This window comes from Halichondria panicea, chromosome 7 (genome assembly GCF_963675165.1).
Source record: "Halichondria panicea chromosome 7, odHalPani1.1, whole genome shotgun sequence".
Lineage (NCBI taxonomy): Eukaryota > Metazoa > Porifera > Demospongiae > Suberitida > Halichondriidae > Halichondria > Halichondria panicea.
In genome coordinates, this window is record NC_087383.1 from 5613144 (window position 1) to 5631452 (window position 18309).

The 18309-nt window shown below is 41.5% G+C and overlaps 1 protein-coding gene and 2 long non-coding RNA genes across 5 annotated transcripts in view; 2 read left to right on the forward strand and 1 right to left on the reverse strand.

The window, feature by feature from the left end:
- Nucleotides 1-18309, forward strand: part of LOC135338436 (uncharacterized) — a 30818-nt gene that overhangs the window by 1537 nt on the left and 10972 nt on the right. For both annotated transcript variants that reach the window (XR_010395496.1, XR_010395498.1), the window contains exons 3-4: nt 71-144; nt 273-408. This is a non-coding gene — a long non-coding RNA (uncharacterized LOC135338436). The remainder of the gene's footprint in view (nt 1-70; nt 145-272; nt 409-18309) is intronic.
- LOC135338433 (uncharacterized protein K02A2.6-like) lies at nt 4615-6847 on the forward strand. Its single transcript, XM_064534553.1, has one exon. It carries the CDS (start codon nt 5243-5245, stop codon nt 6191-6193), a length of 951 nt encoding a protein of 316 aa, XP_064390623.1. The 5' UTR covers nt 4615-5242; the 3' UTR covers nt 6194-6847.
- On the reverse strand, nt 7233-9333 carry LOC135338438 (uncharacterized). 2 transcript variants are annotated; one of them, XR_010395500.1, is made up of 4 exons: nt 9122-9333; nt 8140-8955; nt 7858-8056; nt 7233-7804 (listed from the first exon to the last, which is right to left on the reverse strand). It is a non-coding gene; the product is annotated as an uncharacterized LOC135338438 (long non-coding RNA). The 2 variants fall into 2 exon arrangements; XR_010395501.1 differs by having other exon boundaries at nt 7858-8082.

The following is an 18309-nucleotide window of genomic DNA, read 5'->3' on the forward strand; positions in this document are numbered from 1 at the left end:
TGATTGTTGAATTATCGTCAGTATGATTGCATACTGAAATTTCCTCGTTTAATTTCTCAATCTTCTGCAGTTATTGTAGAACCATGACTCTCCCTCTTATTGTGGTCTTCAACTCCGACACATCCGTGGCAAATTGGAAATACTGTGAGTTACAAGTCATGTATGGTATAGAGCTGAAGTTGTGTTGATGTGTATAGATCTAGTTGCATGTGTTTATAGCGCGTATCCATGGAACTTGCTATGATGGATTGACACACATCCTTACCATGCAGTGGCCAGGTATCACTATCTGTAGGGTTCTGTTTTGTTGGCAGTGGACACATCCAGCCATGCATGCAGTCCTCTTTCTTTCCTACCACCGTATTTGTCGTGAGAAAATAAACCACAAAATGTGAAAGTGATATGGAGGTAGGCCTGTACAGCTAACAATAGAATTTTTCATAATGAATCTTTATATAATTATAATATCATGTTGAACATATCGCGGTAGAATAATTTCGTAGTTTCACTTTTCGTACGAATAAAAACATATCCACCATACGAAAATACCCCGGTGTATGTATGTAACAGTGCTATTCTTAAAGCTAATAGGCTTTAACAGGATTACTATTGCTGTACATAGATATAGACATTTCTACATTATCCGCAAATGAGTGACTCTTTGAGAGGCTCAGGGTTGGCATGCGCTAAGCTAACGCAGGATAGCAACGTGTATATGCAGGTTGAGAGGTGGTTAAAAATGATGGGGGGAAATTCGCCCATGCAGGGGGGTGTGTACGGGAAGGGGGACACAAATTTGAACATGCATGTCATGTAAGTATACAGCTGAAATAATTATATATGTACATTGTTGTACTTGCATCAGTACAGTATGTAGTCGAGCGCCACCAAGGAGGTCGGGAATCAAGCCTATCCACAGTTTTGTTCTGGCCTGTTACGCAATAGTATCATGTTATTCTATGTGGGTGCTAGCCAATAGCGATGAATATCATTATCAAAGTTGGTGTTGGCCACGCCTCTCAGTCAATCCAACGTGTGCAAAATTCACACGTGGTAAAGTTGAGTGGGTGTAATCAATCCACTTGAGATACTGCAATCTGATTGGAGCTGGTGGAATTGGTGGAATTCCAACAACAGAACAAAACTGTGGATAGGCTTGATTCCCGACCTCCTTCCGGGCAACGGTAGAGAGCGGCGGCGCCCGACTATACAGTATGGTGCTATACTAAGATTTCTTCATCACAGGGTCATAATCAGTACTTAGAAGTATTAACTGCACCCAGTTGCTCACTCTCTAGCTTGTCTTTCCCTTAGCAGCTGGTCCAGCTCCCTGTTTTAAGGCAGAGTATAGCTAGCTAGCTAGCTGTAGTACTCCTCGAACTCAACAAAGCCATGCTGCAGCTTCAATTGGTCATGCGCAGTAGAGTTCAATTAATAGTTAGCTCTATATAAGGCACATCAAGACAGTAAAACTGGTAAGCGAAGACTAGCATGCAGCTAAACTGGACTAGCCAGTACTTGTAGAATGTAAAGCAGTGGTCGGAAAGGCTAAGTGGTGGTCGCAGCTTACCTAAACGACCACTGTAGGCAGAACCCTGTATATGGTCAGTAAAATAACGACGTCATGACATAGTTATTATGAATGATAGTAAATTTTAGTGTGTTATATAATAGATAATAAAGATTGTATAAAGTAAGTGTAAAGCAAAATTGACTCCATGTATAATTATACATTTTGGTGAAATACAAAAACATAAACATGGCTTCAAGGTGACGTAAAAAACGAGGTCAGGTGATGTACGTATGATTATCATATGGCTATGCCTTTTGCTTTGAGTTAGCTGACTTGAGCACTAAGTGTTAGAGAGACTTCCATAGTGTTTAGTGTGTGTAAATCCATGGTTACATAGTTATGTTCCCGTGCATGTCCTTCAGTGTGGGATAGGTATCAATCAGCTGCAAACAAACATATTGTATTATTGGTCACCACTAGGACTCTTGGTATGAATCAATATCGATGCAGCCGAGGACTGAACAATTTCAGTTTGAACCCTTTTTGTGAGGATACCACTTTCAATTGCTTTCTCCGTGAAGTACAAAGGAGTCCTGCCACTTTGTATCCACAGGTGTAGAACGGACAGGCTTCTCGACTGTGGGTAGAACGTTCTCCTGGATACAAAACACAAACACATAGACACTATTGTACACTGAGCTGGCATGACATTGCATTCTAGGCTTACAGTTATAGCTAGTAATAATTATAGCTAGTAATAACTTTGTCTGGTGATGAGTTCTGTTCTTGAGCTTCTTATCTTTGGGGTAACCTACTTCAGATGTTCTTCTTCCATTTCAAGGAAAATGGCTCCACCAATTTTGTTCTCTAAGAAGTTAGTAGCAACTTGTTAACAAAAGCCTCTTTGTCGATAAGATAACGATGCAACTGGATACAAATAGATACTGGTAGTGGTGTTGCCCCATGTTATATGCATGCATCCTCCAACGTGATCAAACACTTATATGTATGAACCACTAACTAGATGTATTTAACAGGATTGGCGTACACTGGACAGTGAGAACATTAATTAGCCCAATATAGGGTCGTGACTCTTGATTAGAGTACAAATAAAGATATAGAGGGCGATCATAATTCTAAAATGCCAAATCTGCATATGTAAACCTTCCTGCTACCATAGATACAGGAAAGAGAGGGTCGATAGGATATGTAAATGTAAAGTTACGTCCTGCGAAGGGTTTTATTACTACCTGTTTCTACTCTACAATAATGACGTTACATTATATATGTAGTATACGTGTGACACTACAGATACATACCGTATTTACTTGCGTTTAAACGAGACAGGCGCTTATTCAAAATGGGCGTTTATTAGTCGTGTCTACTCCAAACTCTTGCACAGCAGCAGTTATTATGCTCTTTTTGGCTGCTGCCAACAGCTCTCAGCTTAATTTTGTAGGCTTGATGGAAGTAGGTTATTAAATCGCAGCTATGTACTGTTGTATTTTGATATTTGATCGTTTGATTAGATCCCATTTGAGTGTATTTAGCATGGAACTATGAGCTATACTATAAGATTGCTCTGGGCTACAAACTACAACATTGTACATTGTATTGTGATTTACAAGAAGATACACATGTAATAACCAGTGGCGGATCCAGGCAGGTTCCATGGGTTCCATGGAACCCCCCTTTCACACAAGAACACACTGGAGATCAACTTACCAAGCTAGCAACTCAGCTTGAATGATTGCGATTTGTAGTTACAGTAGAACCTCGATTATCCGGACACCTTGGTTCCAGAAGCAGGCCGGATAAGTGAATATGCCGGATAATCGAATAGATAAACCACGCCTTGATCCACCCACTTTATTGATGAACAGCAGTGCCACATGTTGTCTGCGCATGCGCAAAAGAAAAGCAGGCATGTCTCCATGGTAACAGCTGCAACGCGCATGCGTATTTTAGGGACACGCCTATTTTCTGAATTATGTAATCTGATTAAAAAGAAAACTGCCAAGCCGGATAATCGAGGTTCCGGATAATCGAGGGCCGGATAATCGAGGTTCTACTGTACTAGGCCATAATTGATATGTGGGCAGGGCTCTCTAATGCGCATGCTCATTGCTTATTTTTGTTTTTTGTTTTTTTTAGAACCTCCCTCTCAACATTCCTGGATCCGCCACTGATAACATAAGAAACTAGAATGAAAGAGAGAAGCTCTAGTTTCTTTTTTTAGCTTTGTTCGAGAGTAGTAGGAGACGCTCGTTTTTTGGGCCGTGTGCTGTGCTTTTTTTACTGCAAGGCTGCATGGGGGAGGAGCTGGATGTATGGAAGTGCTGGGATTCTAGCTTTGGCTTCTTCCTTTCGCTTTGTTCAAGAGTAGTATAGTAACCGCTTGTTTGCTGCAAATTATAGCTTAGGTGTCTTCCTTTCGCTTTGTGAGAGTAGTACGAGCCGCTTGTTTCTTGGTGTGGAATGACTGAACAGTCTATATTTAGAGATCAATGAATAATGATTATGAGTAATGTATATAGCTATTTATATACATGTTCTTATTGGCCTGTTCTGTCTTGTATTGTCAGTTGAGTCATATTATTAATACGGACAAAGTGATAGCTAAGTTAAGCTAATCCAGACTGTTACATGGTGTCAGAAGTGGGATTCCTATAAGGATCCAAGACTGATATGGCCAACTCAACTCTACCACCACCGGGAGCATTCAATTTTGCCAAGCCAGACGAATGGCCAAGATGGCTAAGAAGGTTCAAGCAATATCGAAGTGCTGCAGGCCTAGACGAGGAAGCAGATACACGACAGGTGGACACGCTATTGTACTGTATGGGAGAAGAAGCTGAAGAAGTTCTAACCTCAACAAATATTAGCGTTGAAAATCGAGCGAGGTATGACGGTGTGATTGAACAGTTCGAGACTCACTTCAGAGTCAGAAGGAACGTGATATTCGAGAGGGCACGATTTAATCGTCGTTGTCAGAAGGAAGGAGAATCAGCCGAACAATATATAACAGAGCTATACAACCTGATCGAGTTTTGTGAGTACTGTTATGGTCTTGAGGCTCATCAAGTTAGTGTGTAGCCTTTTTACCACATAAATAGGGCATCTTGTAGAATTTCTCGATCGCTTCCGCATTCGTCCAGACCCCGATAAGACAGCCGCTCTCACGAAAATGAAACACCCCGAGTCGGTAACTGAGTTAAGACGGTTCATGGGTCTAGTAAATCAGCTGGGGAAATTTTCCAATCGTATTGCCGAAATCAGTCAGCCAGTAAGAGATTTGTTACGGAGCAACGTCACTTGGATTTGGGGACAGAGTCAACAACAATCATTTGACGAGATCAAAAAAGTGACGAGATCAAAAAAGAGCTCAACAAACCAGTGGTGCTCAAATTGTACAACCCCACAGCGAAAACAAAAGTTTCAGCAGACGCATCTTATGGATTGGGAGCCGTTTTGTTACAAGCAGACGAGGATAGTCCTGACTCGTGGAAACCAGTGGCTTATGCCTCTAGGTCCCTCTCAGATACAGAGAAGAGGTATGCACAGATTGAAAAGGAAGCGTTAGCCTCAACATGGGCATGTGAAAAGTTCCGCAATTACATTTTGGGACGACCGTTTATATTGGAGTCGGATCATAAACCCCTAATTCCTCTACTGAACTCGAAGCATCTAGACGACTTACCCCCTCGTATTCTAAGATTTCGACTCAGGATGGCCAAGTATGAGTATTTAGCTCAACACGTTTCTGGAAAGTTTCTTTATGCAGCGGATGCCCTCTCAAGAGCACCAAACCCAGACTGCACAGACGACACAGATCTCGAGTTGGAAGTCGAAGCATATCTGAATTCGGATTTATTTCCTTCCCTTCCTGCTACTCCACCAAAGTTGATGGAGTATGTCCAAGCACAAATAGATGATCCTACCTGTGCTAAAGTCAGAGAATATTGTGAGACGCAATGGCCAAGCAGAAACAGTATCGATAGTTCGCTCAAACCCTACTGGAAAGTCAAAGCTTCATTGACATTGGTCAAACAGTTACTATTGTATAATAATCGCATCGTGGTGCCGTTAAAGCTAAGAAAAGAAACACTCGAAAATATACATGAAGGACATCAAGGAATTGAAAGAAGTCGACTTCGAGCCCAATGTTCTGTATGGTGGCCTTGTGTGACGGCAGAAGTCAAACAATATGTCGAAAATTGCCGAGAATGTGCAAAGGAATGCAAACCCAAAAGGGAACCATTGATTTCTACACCTCTACCAGATTACCCGTGGCAAATGGTAGGAACCGACTTATTCGAGCTGAAAGGTCAGCAGTATTTGGTAGTAGTCGACTACTATTCTCGCTATCCCGAGTGTATTAAGTTGTCTCGAACTACCTCTGCTCATATCATAACGGTTCTAAAAGCAATATTTGCTAGACACGGAATTCCTGAAACGGTACGCAGCGACAATGGTCCTCAATTCTCCTCGCATGAGTTTACACAATTTGCTCAAACGTATGGGTTTAAACACACAACGAGTAGTCCCCACTACCCACAGAGCAATGGAGCGTATGGTTCAAACCGTAAAACGCATCCTAAAGAAATCGGAAGATCCTCACTTAGCAATTTTGTCCTATCGAGCGACACCAATGCCGTGGTGTGGACTATCCCCCTCTGAGTTGTCGATGGGGAGGAAGATAAGAACGACTGTACCGCAAACCACAGAACATCTTATCCCTAAGTGGCCATATTTACCCGGTTTCCGAAAAGCAAACACTTCCTTTAAAGGAAAGCAAAAAAAGGAGTTCGATAGCCGACACCGGGTAAAGGAGCAAGTGGAAATATCTGAAGGATCAGATGTGTGGATCACAACAAATGGACAGAGATTAGAAGGACAGGTGGCACAATCTGTTGACACACCTAGGTCCTACGTGATAGTGACTCCAAATGGTGAATTGAGACGCAATCGCACACAACTCAATGTAGCCCCTACAATGGCTCCAACACAAGAGACAACGGAACAATCCGAACAACTTGATTCTAATCCGAACGAACAATCCGAACAAGTTGATTCTAATCCGAACGAACAATCCGATTTAAATCTAAAAGTACCAAGAAGAATTATGACTCGTTCACAAACGGAAACTATGGTCCGTCCCCCTGAGAGACTAACGTACACTTAAAGGGGAGATGTGGAATGACTGAACAGTCTATATTTAGAGATCAATGAATAATGATTATGAGTAATGTATATAGCTATTTATATACATGTTCTTATTGGCCTGTTCTGTCTTGTATTGTCAGTTGAGTCATATTATTAATACGGACAAAGTGATAGCTAAGTTAAGCTAATCCAGACTGTTACACTTGGGAAGTGTGCTGGGCTTGTTTGCTGCAAAACTGGGGAGGAGCTGGATGTTTTCGTTGTGTGGGTGGAGCTAGGACTATAATTTTGTCCATCAAACTGAGGTGGAGGAACAGGGTTGCCGGACTTGAATAGAGACCACAGATTTAGTAGAGACACAGAAATGCCAACTTCAGATATTAGTTTTCAAAAGAATAATGATGCAGTTGCTAGGTTGGCTGTTTATATAGGTTGACTGTTGCTAAGCTAGTGCATTTCTAGTAACCAATAGGTTTGGGATCTAAATCATTTAGAACATGTGCATTCGGTATCTATAACGTAAAAAATTTTTTTTTTTCAAATCCCAGTATTGGGCCAATATTTATAGTGCAGATACAGAAATATAAATATATGCCTGTACTAGTTATAATTATAGAACCTAAACTTTAGTAGTTTGTAGGTGTCCTTCTGCAGATGGAGGGAAATTGGTTCACGAAGTGCTCTTTGTTTAATGGAGGACCTGGCCCCCCTGATAGCCATGATGGTGGATCTCAGGGAAAAACTTAGTTTACATCCTATTAACCCAATTGTTTTGCTGTAGGGAGTTTCTTTTCACAGATCATTCCTGCTAGTCTCTTGTAGAAGGTAGTAGCTGATCTTCCCATTCCTCCCGAAACTGATAGTACCAGGGGAGTAAATATTGAATGTTCAATTCCTCTCACTCCTAAAGAAGAGAGGGATTGGAAGTAAGCCTCGATTAAAACCGCACGGATGGTACTTCGAGGGTACCTCGTTTCTAATCCCTCTCTTTTTTTTTTTGTTGGATGGGTACGCTGTGCTCATCGGTTGCCCGGCACCTGTTGTACTCATTAAGGCCGATAACTTGTATGGCAGAGTCATTTACCCACTTTGACGCTGCCACCAGGCTCAGGGCAGCAGTTGCACCTGCAATTACAAATGGAAACACATGAGGCAATATTCAAAGGGTCAAACATTACCTCGACGTGGTGACGGAATTGCGTTTTCGTCTGGTCCCACTACGATTCCTGGGGCCAAACAATTGTGAACTACTTCAGAAACCCGTATATGGGGTGTTTCATGTTGATGTTGGTGAAGCTGATTAGCATTGCTATCAGCAGCTGCCCCTCCCCCATGGTGGAGGCAAATTTTTTTCCATTTGTTTTGGCCTGTTAATAACTGAGGATGTAAATATGATGGGTCAGCTGTAAATAAACATAAACTTAACATGTACAAGTTCAATAACTAGATTGTTTATTTACGTTCACATTGAGGAAGAATTAGTAGCAGAACCGTTTGTTCGCTTTGTTTTTGTTGTTTTCGATTCCATTTCTGGGTAGCAAAATAAGTAAGGTAACGACATGTCTACACCTAAGACCATAGGATATTGCAACTAGATCGCAGGCTGGGGCAAAGTAATAATGGGAACCGTGTAATTTCTCCACATTTAAAATTGTACAACTGACACATTATATAAGGCCAGAATACCAACATAATTAATTGAGCTACGATGGAATAGTGGCCTCCCAGAGTCTCTGGTTGATGCAACAAACTGCTGGGCTGAGGTCACTATATTTTCGGATACCCTGCAGTAGAGAGGTACTTCAATACCGAAAGGTTTCAAGGCACTAATTTTCAAAGGTAAACCGCGTAAATTTAGTGCCTCGGAGATACCAGTTCTTTTTTGCTTGTACCAATGCTCACGTCTTTAGGGAGGTTACACATTTTGAAAGTGGTGCCTATTATAATACCAGCAATAATCTACCACCCCTACCTGTACATTATGTATTTTTAAAGCTTGTCGACAAGTAGAAGTGATGTCTATTATACCAACAATATTCTACCAACCCCTTCCTGTACATTCCAGAGCCTGAAATCATTAAAATCAACATTCTGTCCAGCAGCAATAAGGAATTTTGTTTTATGGATCATTTATGAAAGGTCCAAAAGGATGTTTTTTTATTATCATTTTTGTTTTCGATCCCGTCACCGATCAAATAGATCCCATAGAGATTCTTGCTGCCTGGCAGTTCATTCTCCATGATGCATCTGTTAAAATAGTTTACTATATCTGTAACCTGCCAAAGAAAAACAACATGTGATAAAATAATAGCAGCGCTAAAGCCACAACCAGGAGTACAGTAAGCCCCTAAGGCCTTACATATATTGGAAGTTCAACCATGACACACCTTAGATATTACTTCCCCCCCCCCATACTTCAGGCAAAAATCACAAGACACTTACATTCTCCACTTGCTGTGGAGTGGCTTGACTCATCAGCATCAAAATAATTATCATGGTTGAACTGCATCATCATCACTAGCTCAGTTTCTTGGCATCTCCTCTTAGAAGTAGAACTACTGTCTAACTCTAAGTCTTTGGATGTAGCACTAGTCTAAAATAGTTCAGAATAGACATTATTTTACTAACTTGTTATTCTTTTTGTGGCACATGATTATTGCTGAGTAAGCATGCAGTAGTACTGCAGACTCAGCACAATAACGCGCATGCTCAAAACAGCTAGCTTAGCTGTAGAGCTACTAGTGGAGTAGTGGTTGCAGAGAGGTAAATGGTGGTCGTTTATAGAACTGCAGTGGTCGGAACCCTGAACACATTATAAGACAATAACAATTAATAGATAATTCTAATTATAAAGTTTACTTGGCCGTGATGAATCTGTAAGGAAAGATTATGCACATGAAACAGATATTCGGCACAACAGCTAGACTAGCTCACAACTCGCATTAACTACCGGTACTCTGCCTTCTTTGGCCCCTTTCTTTGCCACGTCGCCACATTTGAGAAGGTGCAGGTGGCGGCCATGGGCGTGGGGCTCCCAAAAAACCCATCCCATGTGCACCTCGGCCTCCTCCACGGCCTTGGCCTCGACCTCCTGCTTGGCCTACCCCTGGCCCTGGCCCAATGCCACAGACGTCGTATAGCTGGTGACAGAGGAGTGCGAGCAGGAGCAACAGCTACCACCAGGCCTGGAGAAGCTGGATGTAGTCCAGGATCTGGAGCTGCCACCAGGCCTGGAGGAGCTGGACTAAGTCTTTTCAGTACTGTTGCCATTCTGTAACAGAGTTGTTCAAAATGGTATGCAAGCACAGAGAAAAGAAACTTACCTCTTTCAATGCAAGTTTCAGAAGAATAATGCATGGGAACAGCTACATTGCTATGACAACTTCCCACGTTGCACATGCACATGTTCACAGGTACGTGTCCAACAACCACTTATAATATTATCTTCAACAAGATTACAGGACTACTGTATTGAAAAAGAAAGAAGCCATCAGCTGCATATGCTATTCTGTTTCAATATGCACGTATCCTTTAGGCTATTCTGAGTCGGGTATTGAGAACTGAACAAGCGTAATTAGCAGCTGACATGTATCAGCTTTAGTTTGCTGACAAGCCAAGAGCGTAATTTAGGGCTGCTAGTATATATAATGATTGCTACATGTACAATCACCACTGTATACTTTTACATGCATGTACATACTCTCTCAGATATCATTTCTCGGCTCGTATATATTCACTGATTTTGGGGGTCCAGTGACCCACTCATGCGAACTGTTGTAATGACGTAAAATACCTTGTAGAAAAATCAGTGTTGCCAGATTCCGCTGCCTCCCCATGGAATTTCCTGTCATATAAGAACCATGACAGGAACTGGTACTGGTAGACAATTATATCTGAGGAGGGATTGGGCTACATCAGGCGACTTGGCTATGAGCACCGAAATCTGAGACAACTCGAGTGGAATTGACCACCACAAACTTGGACTTTTGCCTTGCAACAGGGAAGATACCAGCTTAGATAACTCTTGCTGGGGGCAGCTCACTAGAGAATTGTCTCCACTACCGACCGTTTGAGTGGTGAGATCTCCGGCAGCACCACGATGTTGTCCAAGAATTTGCTGGGCAACACAACTGACGCCACCAGTGACATCAGGGGGCTGGCCATTGCTGGTGTAAACTAAAACACCATCATGATCATGCAGTGTGTGCATTATTGAGGTATGGACTCACATCAGTGTGATTCAGCAGCTTCCTTAAGGAGCTTTATTGTTGATATGCATTTTAAAGAAGTGCAGCTATATATAGTAAAGCATTATTGAGGTATTGACTCACATTTGTGTGATTCAGCAGCTTCCTCAAGCAGCTTTATTGTTGATATGCATTTTAAGCAGAAGTTGCAGCTATAGTCACTACCACTCATACAAGCCACACCCCTGGCCAGAGTGCTGACTCCTAGAGCTGAGCACGGGAAGCTCAAGGAGTCACAGGGAGCATATAATATTATACAGCTGCTTGGGCCTATCTTACAGCTATACAGTGGGGTTTGTTTGAGCCACAGACTTCCAGATCCTATTTTCTTAACAACACCCAGTGGCTTAATCGATTGATTGCCTGTATTATAATATTGATTTCACACATTCATTTTTAGGAAAATTGCACGCAATTTCGCGGACAAGTGGAATTTCCCCAATGTATTTTGTCTATGGGTGGTTGTTATCAGGCCGTATTACTTCAATCAAGCGTGTAAAGCTAGAAATGACAACCTCGTAACAACTATCAGGTTGTTACAACCTTGTCTTGAGCTGGACGAAACCTGTAAACAAATATTTGGTTGTCAAAACTAATAAAAAAGCAGTAGTCTAGGCATTCTCTGAACTTGTCGGTGCAGCCTGACCTTGAGGGGAGCTGCATGGGACACACTCATTTCCTATAATTATTATATTTAGTGCACATGCACTTCATGCATTCTTCGCTCCAGGTTTTCGTAGCCTATAATTATAATGATTTGATCACACGTATCAAGAATGCTTGATTAATTTGCTGACAGAATGACAGTGCATGGGCCGCCTCCTTAAATTGATTAGGTTCTTCCCTGTTCTTTTTCAGTTCAGTTATTCTTTTTTTTTACACTGGCAATGTGTCCCCTGTGGAAGTTGCCGACGCTGTATTTGTAGGTTTGGCTCATTTGCATCAGTATTATTGGAAATAGTAATCTAAATGTTGTTACAATTATCTTTCGTTGCAAGGGTAAACATTTTTGCAGAATGTCACAGCCTACAAGTCCTTCACCTGAATGTACATATTCTGTATCGGGCATGCACACTACGTTTATAATTGATAATTGTGGCACAAATACAAAGATCACACTTGCAGCATCTACAAGACCAGCATCTAGTGCAAGTGTTGGAGATGAAGCCGGTGCTGGCAAAAGCACAACCTCTCTGTCATAACATTATAATCATTTATTAGCAAGTTTACCTATTCCAAGAACACAGTTGTTTAAGGACACTTGCTCTATCGCCATTTCTTCCTCCCCTCTGCAGTGCTGATATTTACGGATAAAAACAACACTTTTGGGGAATCCACTGCCCTTCTGACGCACTTGGTAGCTATATCACTGCTTAACTTGTCAAGACATGTTTTAGGCCTAACACAGTAAGAAATATTTCCACGATCCGGAGGCATAGCCACAAGGCAAGGGTTGGTGCAAGCATTGATAGTTTGGCTGATACTACGTGAAAAGTTTCAGAAGTAGCTGTTGCTGTAAGAGCCATGCATAATATGGACTTCTGTTAGCAACAAACTTCTCGGTCATAGTGAACGTTCTCCGAAACTGGTCACCCCATGTTTTAACACAATGAGCTTCATCGACGACAAGTACCCCATGTTTTGACACAATGAGCCTATTCTCAGATTATTCTTATTCCCAAAAACGTGAAACGTGAAATAATAATTGTAAATAAAATTAAGAGCACATAAACACATCACGATTCTGAGTAATTATTCTAGTCCTTCAGCCATTTTTTTGCCATGTGATCATTGAACTGGGCGATCGTCAACATGTAGCTGAGGAGGGACGAGGCTCGCTCTGGAGACTTGGCAATCAACAGTGGCTATCTCAGATGAGATTTTATTTCGATCCTACGTGTTGTAGCAACTCTCCATCCACATGGCCAACGCACGATTTACTTATGGATTCCAGTATTTGGGCTGCCGCGTAAATTGCAAAGCACTGCACGCATGTACTGAAGTTTGGGACAACTCGAGTAGAGTCCACCATCTCTGCAGTATTTGCAACCACAAATTTCGACCCTGAGCCTTGCAGCAGAACTTTGAGAATCCCTTTGCTTGGGGGAAACTCACTAAAGTCCAAGAAAGCCCCAGAGAGAATTGTCTCAACCACAGATTGCTTGAGTGGTGGGATACCCGGCAGCACCACAATGGTGTCGGGGGATTTGCTGGGCACTACAGCAGATGCCACCAGTGACATCAGGGGACTGGCCATCGCTGAGGCAGAGTGCTTACACCTAGAGCAGGCATGGACGCTAGGTGCAATGCTGCGAGACAGCAACAACAATTAACACAATACAATACCTCCACAAGAGCAATTGCCTAGCACTCAAAAAACTGAATCATAATAATTGTTAGCTTGCAACAAAGGACATCTGAGACACTTTGGCTTGATCCACTACTAAAGGTATCTTCTGACTCCCTGAATCCAGTATCATATAATTATTATAGTCACAGAACAATAACATGCTTACATCACATAATTATGTGTAAAAATTTAGTTAAGAGGTGTGTTTTCCATCCAGCCCAGTGCTGACTGTTTGTCTTTGTTGCCCCCTCACACTTTCGCATATCGAATTAACAACTCTCAAGGGTATTAACTCCTGCACATGTATTTTCATTTACTCTGCCTCGCTGTCATTGCATCCCAAAAAAATCTTTAAGAGGAAGATTGATAATTATACCACCGAGCTTGACGAAATGCGCAAAGAACTATGATTATGGGCTCCTATGCTGCATGCTCTTACCTTTCTCTGGGGAGTGAGGTTCGTGTTCCAATGCTGTGTTGTTGTTGCAGTTAGTAGCTTGTGTTGACTGAAACCTGGAGTATATGTAACTCATTTACACTGACCACTGGCTAGCAACAGTTGTAGCTTTTATACCACAGTGGATTATTGCACTTCCTGTCCAAAACTTGTTTATACAATTGAAAAAGTTGTTCACATTACTTTTGCCTGATAATTTTATATGGCCATAATTGTTTACTATACACTAGCAAGTTTATTTTCAAAATGTAAGGTACTGAAAATGCTGGAGGAGATGCGAGCCTCCAGCCAAGGAGAAATAAATCGGTCCACCAAAGTGCATCATTCCACTCATATTTTTTTCATTACTTTACACGTAGGGTCAAGATGAGGCCACATGTGGACGCTGTGGGATAGAAACCCGTCTCATTGAAATTAAGTATACACTTGGCTTCGAAGCCCAGAGGTGAAATTTGGCTAGCACCGGTGAAAAATTCCAGCACATCTCCAATTGCCGCTCCATCATGCTTTCCACCTGTACATCGCACATGTAATTAATACGACTAGCAATGCTCACATACAAATAAGAATAATAATTCAATTTCATCCGCCAGGGACTGAAAATGCATACTTGTTCCTGGAGGAAATGCGAGCTTCCAGCCAAAGAGAAATCTTGGTGCCATGTTTTGCTTCTCTGATAGCATGAGTAATAATTATAAGCTGCCTATTTTTATGATTGCCACAGGGGGGATACCGAACACAATGTGTCGAAAGACTGTAGGGACATCTCTGATCATGGAGAACATACCGAGTGTGTTCGTTCACAGCATCTAAGCAAAAGGCGAACACTTCCTGTGTTTCCACTTTGCACCCTGTCCTCACGTACCAATGTCTGGAAATGATTGGTGGATGGATATAATTATAATGTAATTATTTATGCTTCTATACTTGCATCTTAATTTGTAAGAACAACGAGCATGCACGCATACATAGTAATTAACGTAACCTGCCTAGTACTTTTCCCCTGGTTGTCTGAGAGGATCTCTCTTATAGTTTGAGCAACGATTTTGTTAATCAGAGGAAACAATACTTCGTTGCTCACATCTGCCATGTTGACTTCGAATCAACTCGATTATATCCTATAGCAGCTTCTCTCAGACCAAAATTCCCTTCTGTAGCACTAATTATACAGCAACTGCTATGCTTTCGTCAGTCCATCGTTTTGCTTTATCTTCACCTCAGGTCCTTTCCATCTGCCATTATTGCCTACGCAAAATCACACAAAGTATATGATGTATGTTATGTATGACACCTACACCGAGGCATCAGCACCCGCGGTGATTTCATTATTTAAAGCTTCTGATTGGCATCTCTTGGCATTTTGTCACAGTTAAGTAGGGAGGATCTAAGAAGATTTCCCATCTAGGTCACAGAATAGGACAAAATGCTGACTAAATAGCTTAACAATGCTACTATGGCACTTCTGAGCAAGACAATACAAATGCTATAAAGCTTATAGCATGCATACATTAGAAAACTTACCAACTATAATTATGGCACACAGATGTAATGCGCATGCTCAAGGGAGTTCCCCTTTGAGCAGCGAATTTAGGACTTGCTATCTGTCTTAGTTGAAACACTTTTATGGGCAGTTTGCAAAAGCCATAATTATATATTATGTGATGAAACATCTTGGCATTTTATAAAATACCAGCATCTACCCTAACTATATCATTCTCTTTTCATTATGCATGAGCAATATATTATTAATATACCGTAACCTTAACACTTTTTGAAGATTGCAAACTCTGAGTGAAGGTCAACTGGGGTACAGTGGAGTAATGGGAGTGACTCTGGTTGTGGTGCCTGTGCCTATCACGACGGTGTTTGTGGTGGGTCCAATGTCTAGTGCGATGCCTGGGGCGTGGGTAGTGATGTTGATCGTGAGCGAATGGCTCGGAGTCTGATGAGCTGGAGCTTGGGGAGCAGCGATGGTCCTGGGTGACTGCCATTAACCATCGTTTTGTCCTGACACAAAACTCACTATAAATAATTATGTTGTATCGGTAAAATGTCACAGTGCTGTTGTTAACTGACTGAAACTTGCCGTCTGCAGGGTCTCATCAGGATTTCCAGTGCAATATGACCTGAATGTAAACACACGTGTAATCATTATTTAGCACGACAGAGTGTTATACCATGGTCTGTACTTTACAGATCACTTAATTATAGGCCTTGACAAAATTTAATTATGCTTTTTGCCTATTATTATTTTTGATTATTCTCAAAAAGTCAACCAGTTGGGTGTACCCATTATCCAGTCACTCATTCTGAAATGACAATTAATTTTATTTGTAGTTGTGTTGTAGCATTACAGAAAGTGAAATATAATCTTTTAGTGCTGAGTTTTGCAAAAGAGAAAATACTCCTCCTGCCTGGCTAGTGGCTAGTGCTTATACAGTACAAACCTAGTGCCCTATTATTCTCTAGTTCCTAGAAGTCTCCCAAAAATTATGCTAGCATAATTTGCCAAGCCCTATTGAAGACATGGACTGGTCAACTCACTGGGACAGCAAACAAACTCTTTTACGCAACTTTTGAATATCATACTGATCTTCTTGCGTGGTCTTCCATCTTATTTACACCCTAAACACCACTTTCTGGGAATTGAACTTCAGGTGTAATACGTTAATTTTTAATGACAGCAACTTGAAAAATCTACTAACATTCCCACACTGCAACAGTGCTAGTCAATTAACAATCTGTTCCGGTAATGAATCTCATTTTATAAAAAAATCAATTTTACATTTGTAAGTCATATTCACAAACGTTTTACGTTTTTTAACCAATTAAGTCAATAGCAAATTAAATAGTGGTGTAATTCAATTTGGCTATGTTCTGTGTCACAATAGGATGGAGCAATTGATAGATAGTCATTCTGGATATTATACACGCACAATCTCCTTGATTGTAGGCATTAGCAATGCCTTCATTTTTCTCGCTCTTTTGGCTTTGTGAAAAACAAGCTGCAGAGATAATTATAGAGAGATTAGTATCATTTTAGTGCATGTATTATAATTATTTATATAAATTCAGTCTTATTACGTACATGACACAGCGGCTCAGTATGAGTTTTTTCCTTCCACCCAATGGTGGCTGTGTGCTCATTACATAAGTTGATTGCAGCTTTTACCAAGATATCAGATAGCTGGTCACTCAAAGGATATGACTTAGGTCTATGGAAAGAGCATTAAATACCGCTGCCAACCTAAGGATTTCCACCCAATGGTGGCTGTGTGCTCGTTACATAAGTTGATTGCAGCTTTTACCAAGATATCAGATAGCTGGTCACTCAAAGGATATGACTTAGGTCTATGGAAAGAGCATTAAATACCGCTGCCAACCTAAGGATGTACCCTTTGGACTTACTCAAGACACCAGTAAGAAGATCATCCATTCTGCTCAAATTTTGTTTGGAGTTCCTGTGTAGCTTTATCTTTCGGTACGAAATCCATTGATTGGGTTCCGAATGCCTCACTCCCAGATTCCTACCCGTGGAAGGAGGGCGAGGGCACAACTCTGAGATGCATGATCGGTCTCCATACAATGTTGGCACATCCTCCCCCGCTGGTTCTGATTAGCCAGGAAGGAGGTGGCATACAAGGAGCTATTCAGCTATGACCAGACCACTCTGGGGTTGTTAGCCGCCTGCTGCCGGCTCGGAGCAGCTCCGCCATGTCCACATAACCCCCTTTCTGAATTTTTCGTACCACTAGCTTTGCTAGGATTGCGGGAGGGTGCTAATAGGTAAAGAGGATACGCAGCCTACCATGCATGTGTACCCCCCCTAGTTAACATTTGACGGACGGATGAATTAAACATTTTTTTCTATTAAACATTAATTTTTATTCTATTAAACATTGTATTGACAGTCTTCAGCACCGAGAGTTAATTAATAAAAGGTCCAACTGCAACTTTTTGAATTTTCATTTTGGTTTCACTTCCCGTGACAGCAACAACTGATCCTAAGGATATGTTGGCTGCTTGGCATTTTAACTTCCACGAGGTGTATCTGTTCAGGTAGCTTGTTATTTTTGTAACCTGCCAAAGAAAAACAACATGCGATAAAATAATAGCAGCGCTGATTGTGCTCAGGAGTACAATAATCCCTAAGACCTTACATATAAAATTATTGGAAGCGACCCCTAAAGTTCAACCATGACACACCTTAGATATTACTTCCCCCCCATACTTCAGGTAAAGACACTTACATGATGACACCGTAAACCATCAAGATGCAAGCCTGGTTTGATGGGTACGCCATGCTCATCAGTCGCCCGGCAACTATTGTACGTACTCGTGCCGATAGCTTCTTTGGCAACCTCATTGACCCAAGTTGAGGCTGCCACTAGGCTTTGGGCAGCAGTTACACCTGCAATTACAAATGGGAACACATGAGGCAATATTCAAAGGGTCAAACATTACCTTGATGTGGTGACGCAATTGCGGCTTCATCTGGTGCCGTTACAATTGTTGGGTCTAAACAATTGTGAACGACCTCAGATGACGTAAAGATAACGTATACCACTGACAAATA

Coding starts and splice junctions, on each gene's coding strand:
- LOC135338433 (XM_064534553.1), top strand. CDS start 5,243: ATGGCCAAGTATGAGTATTTAGCTCAACACGTTTCTGGAAAGTTTCTT.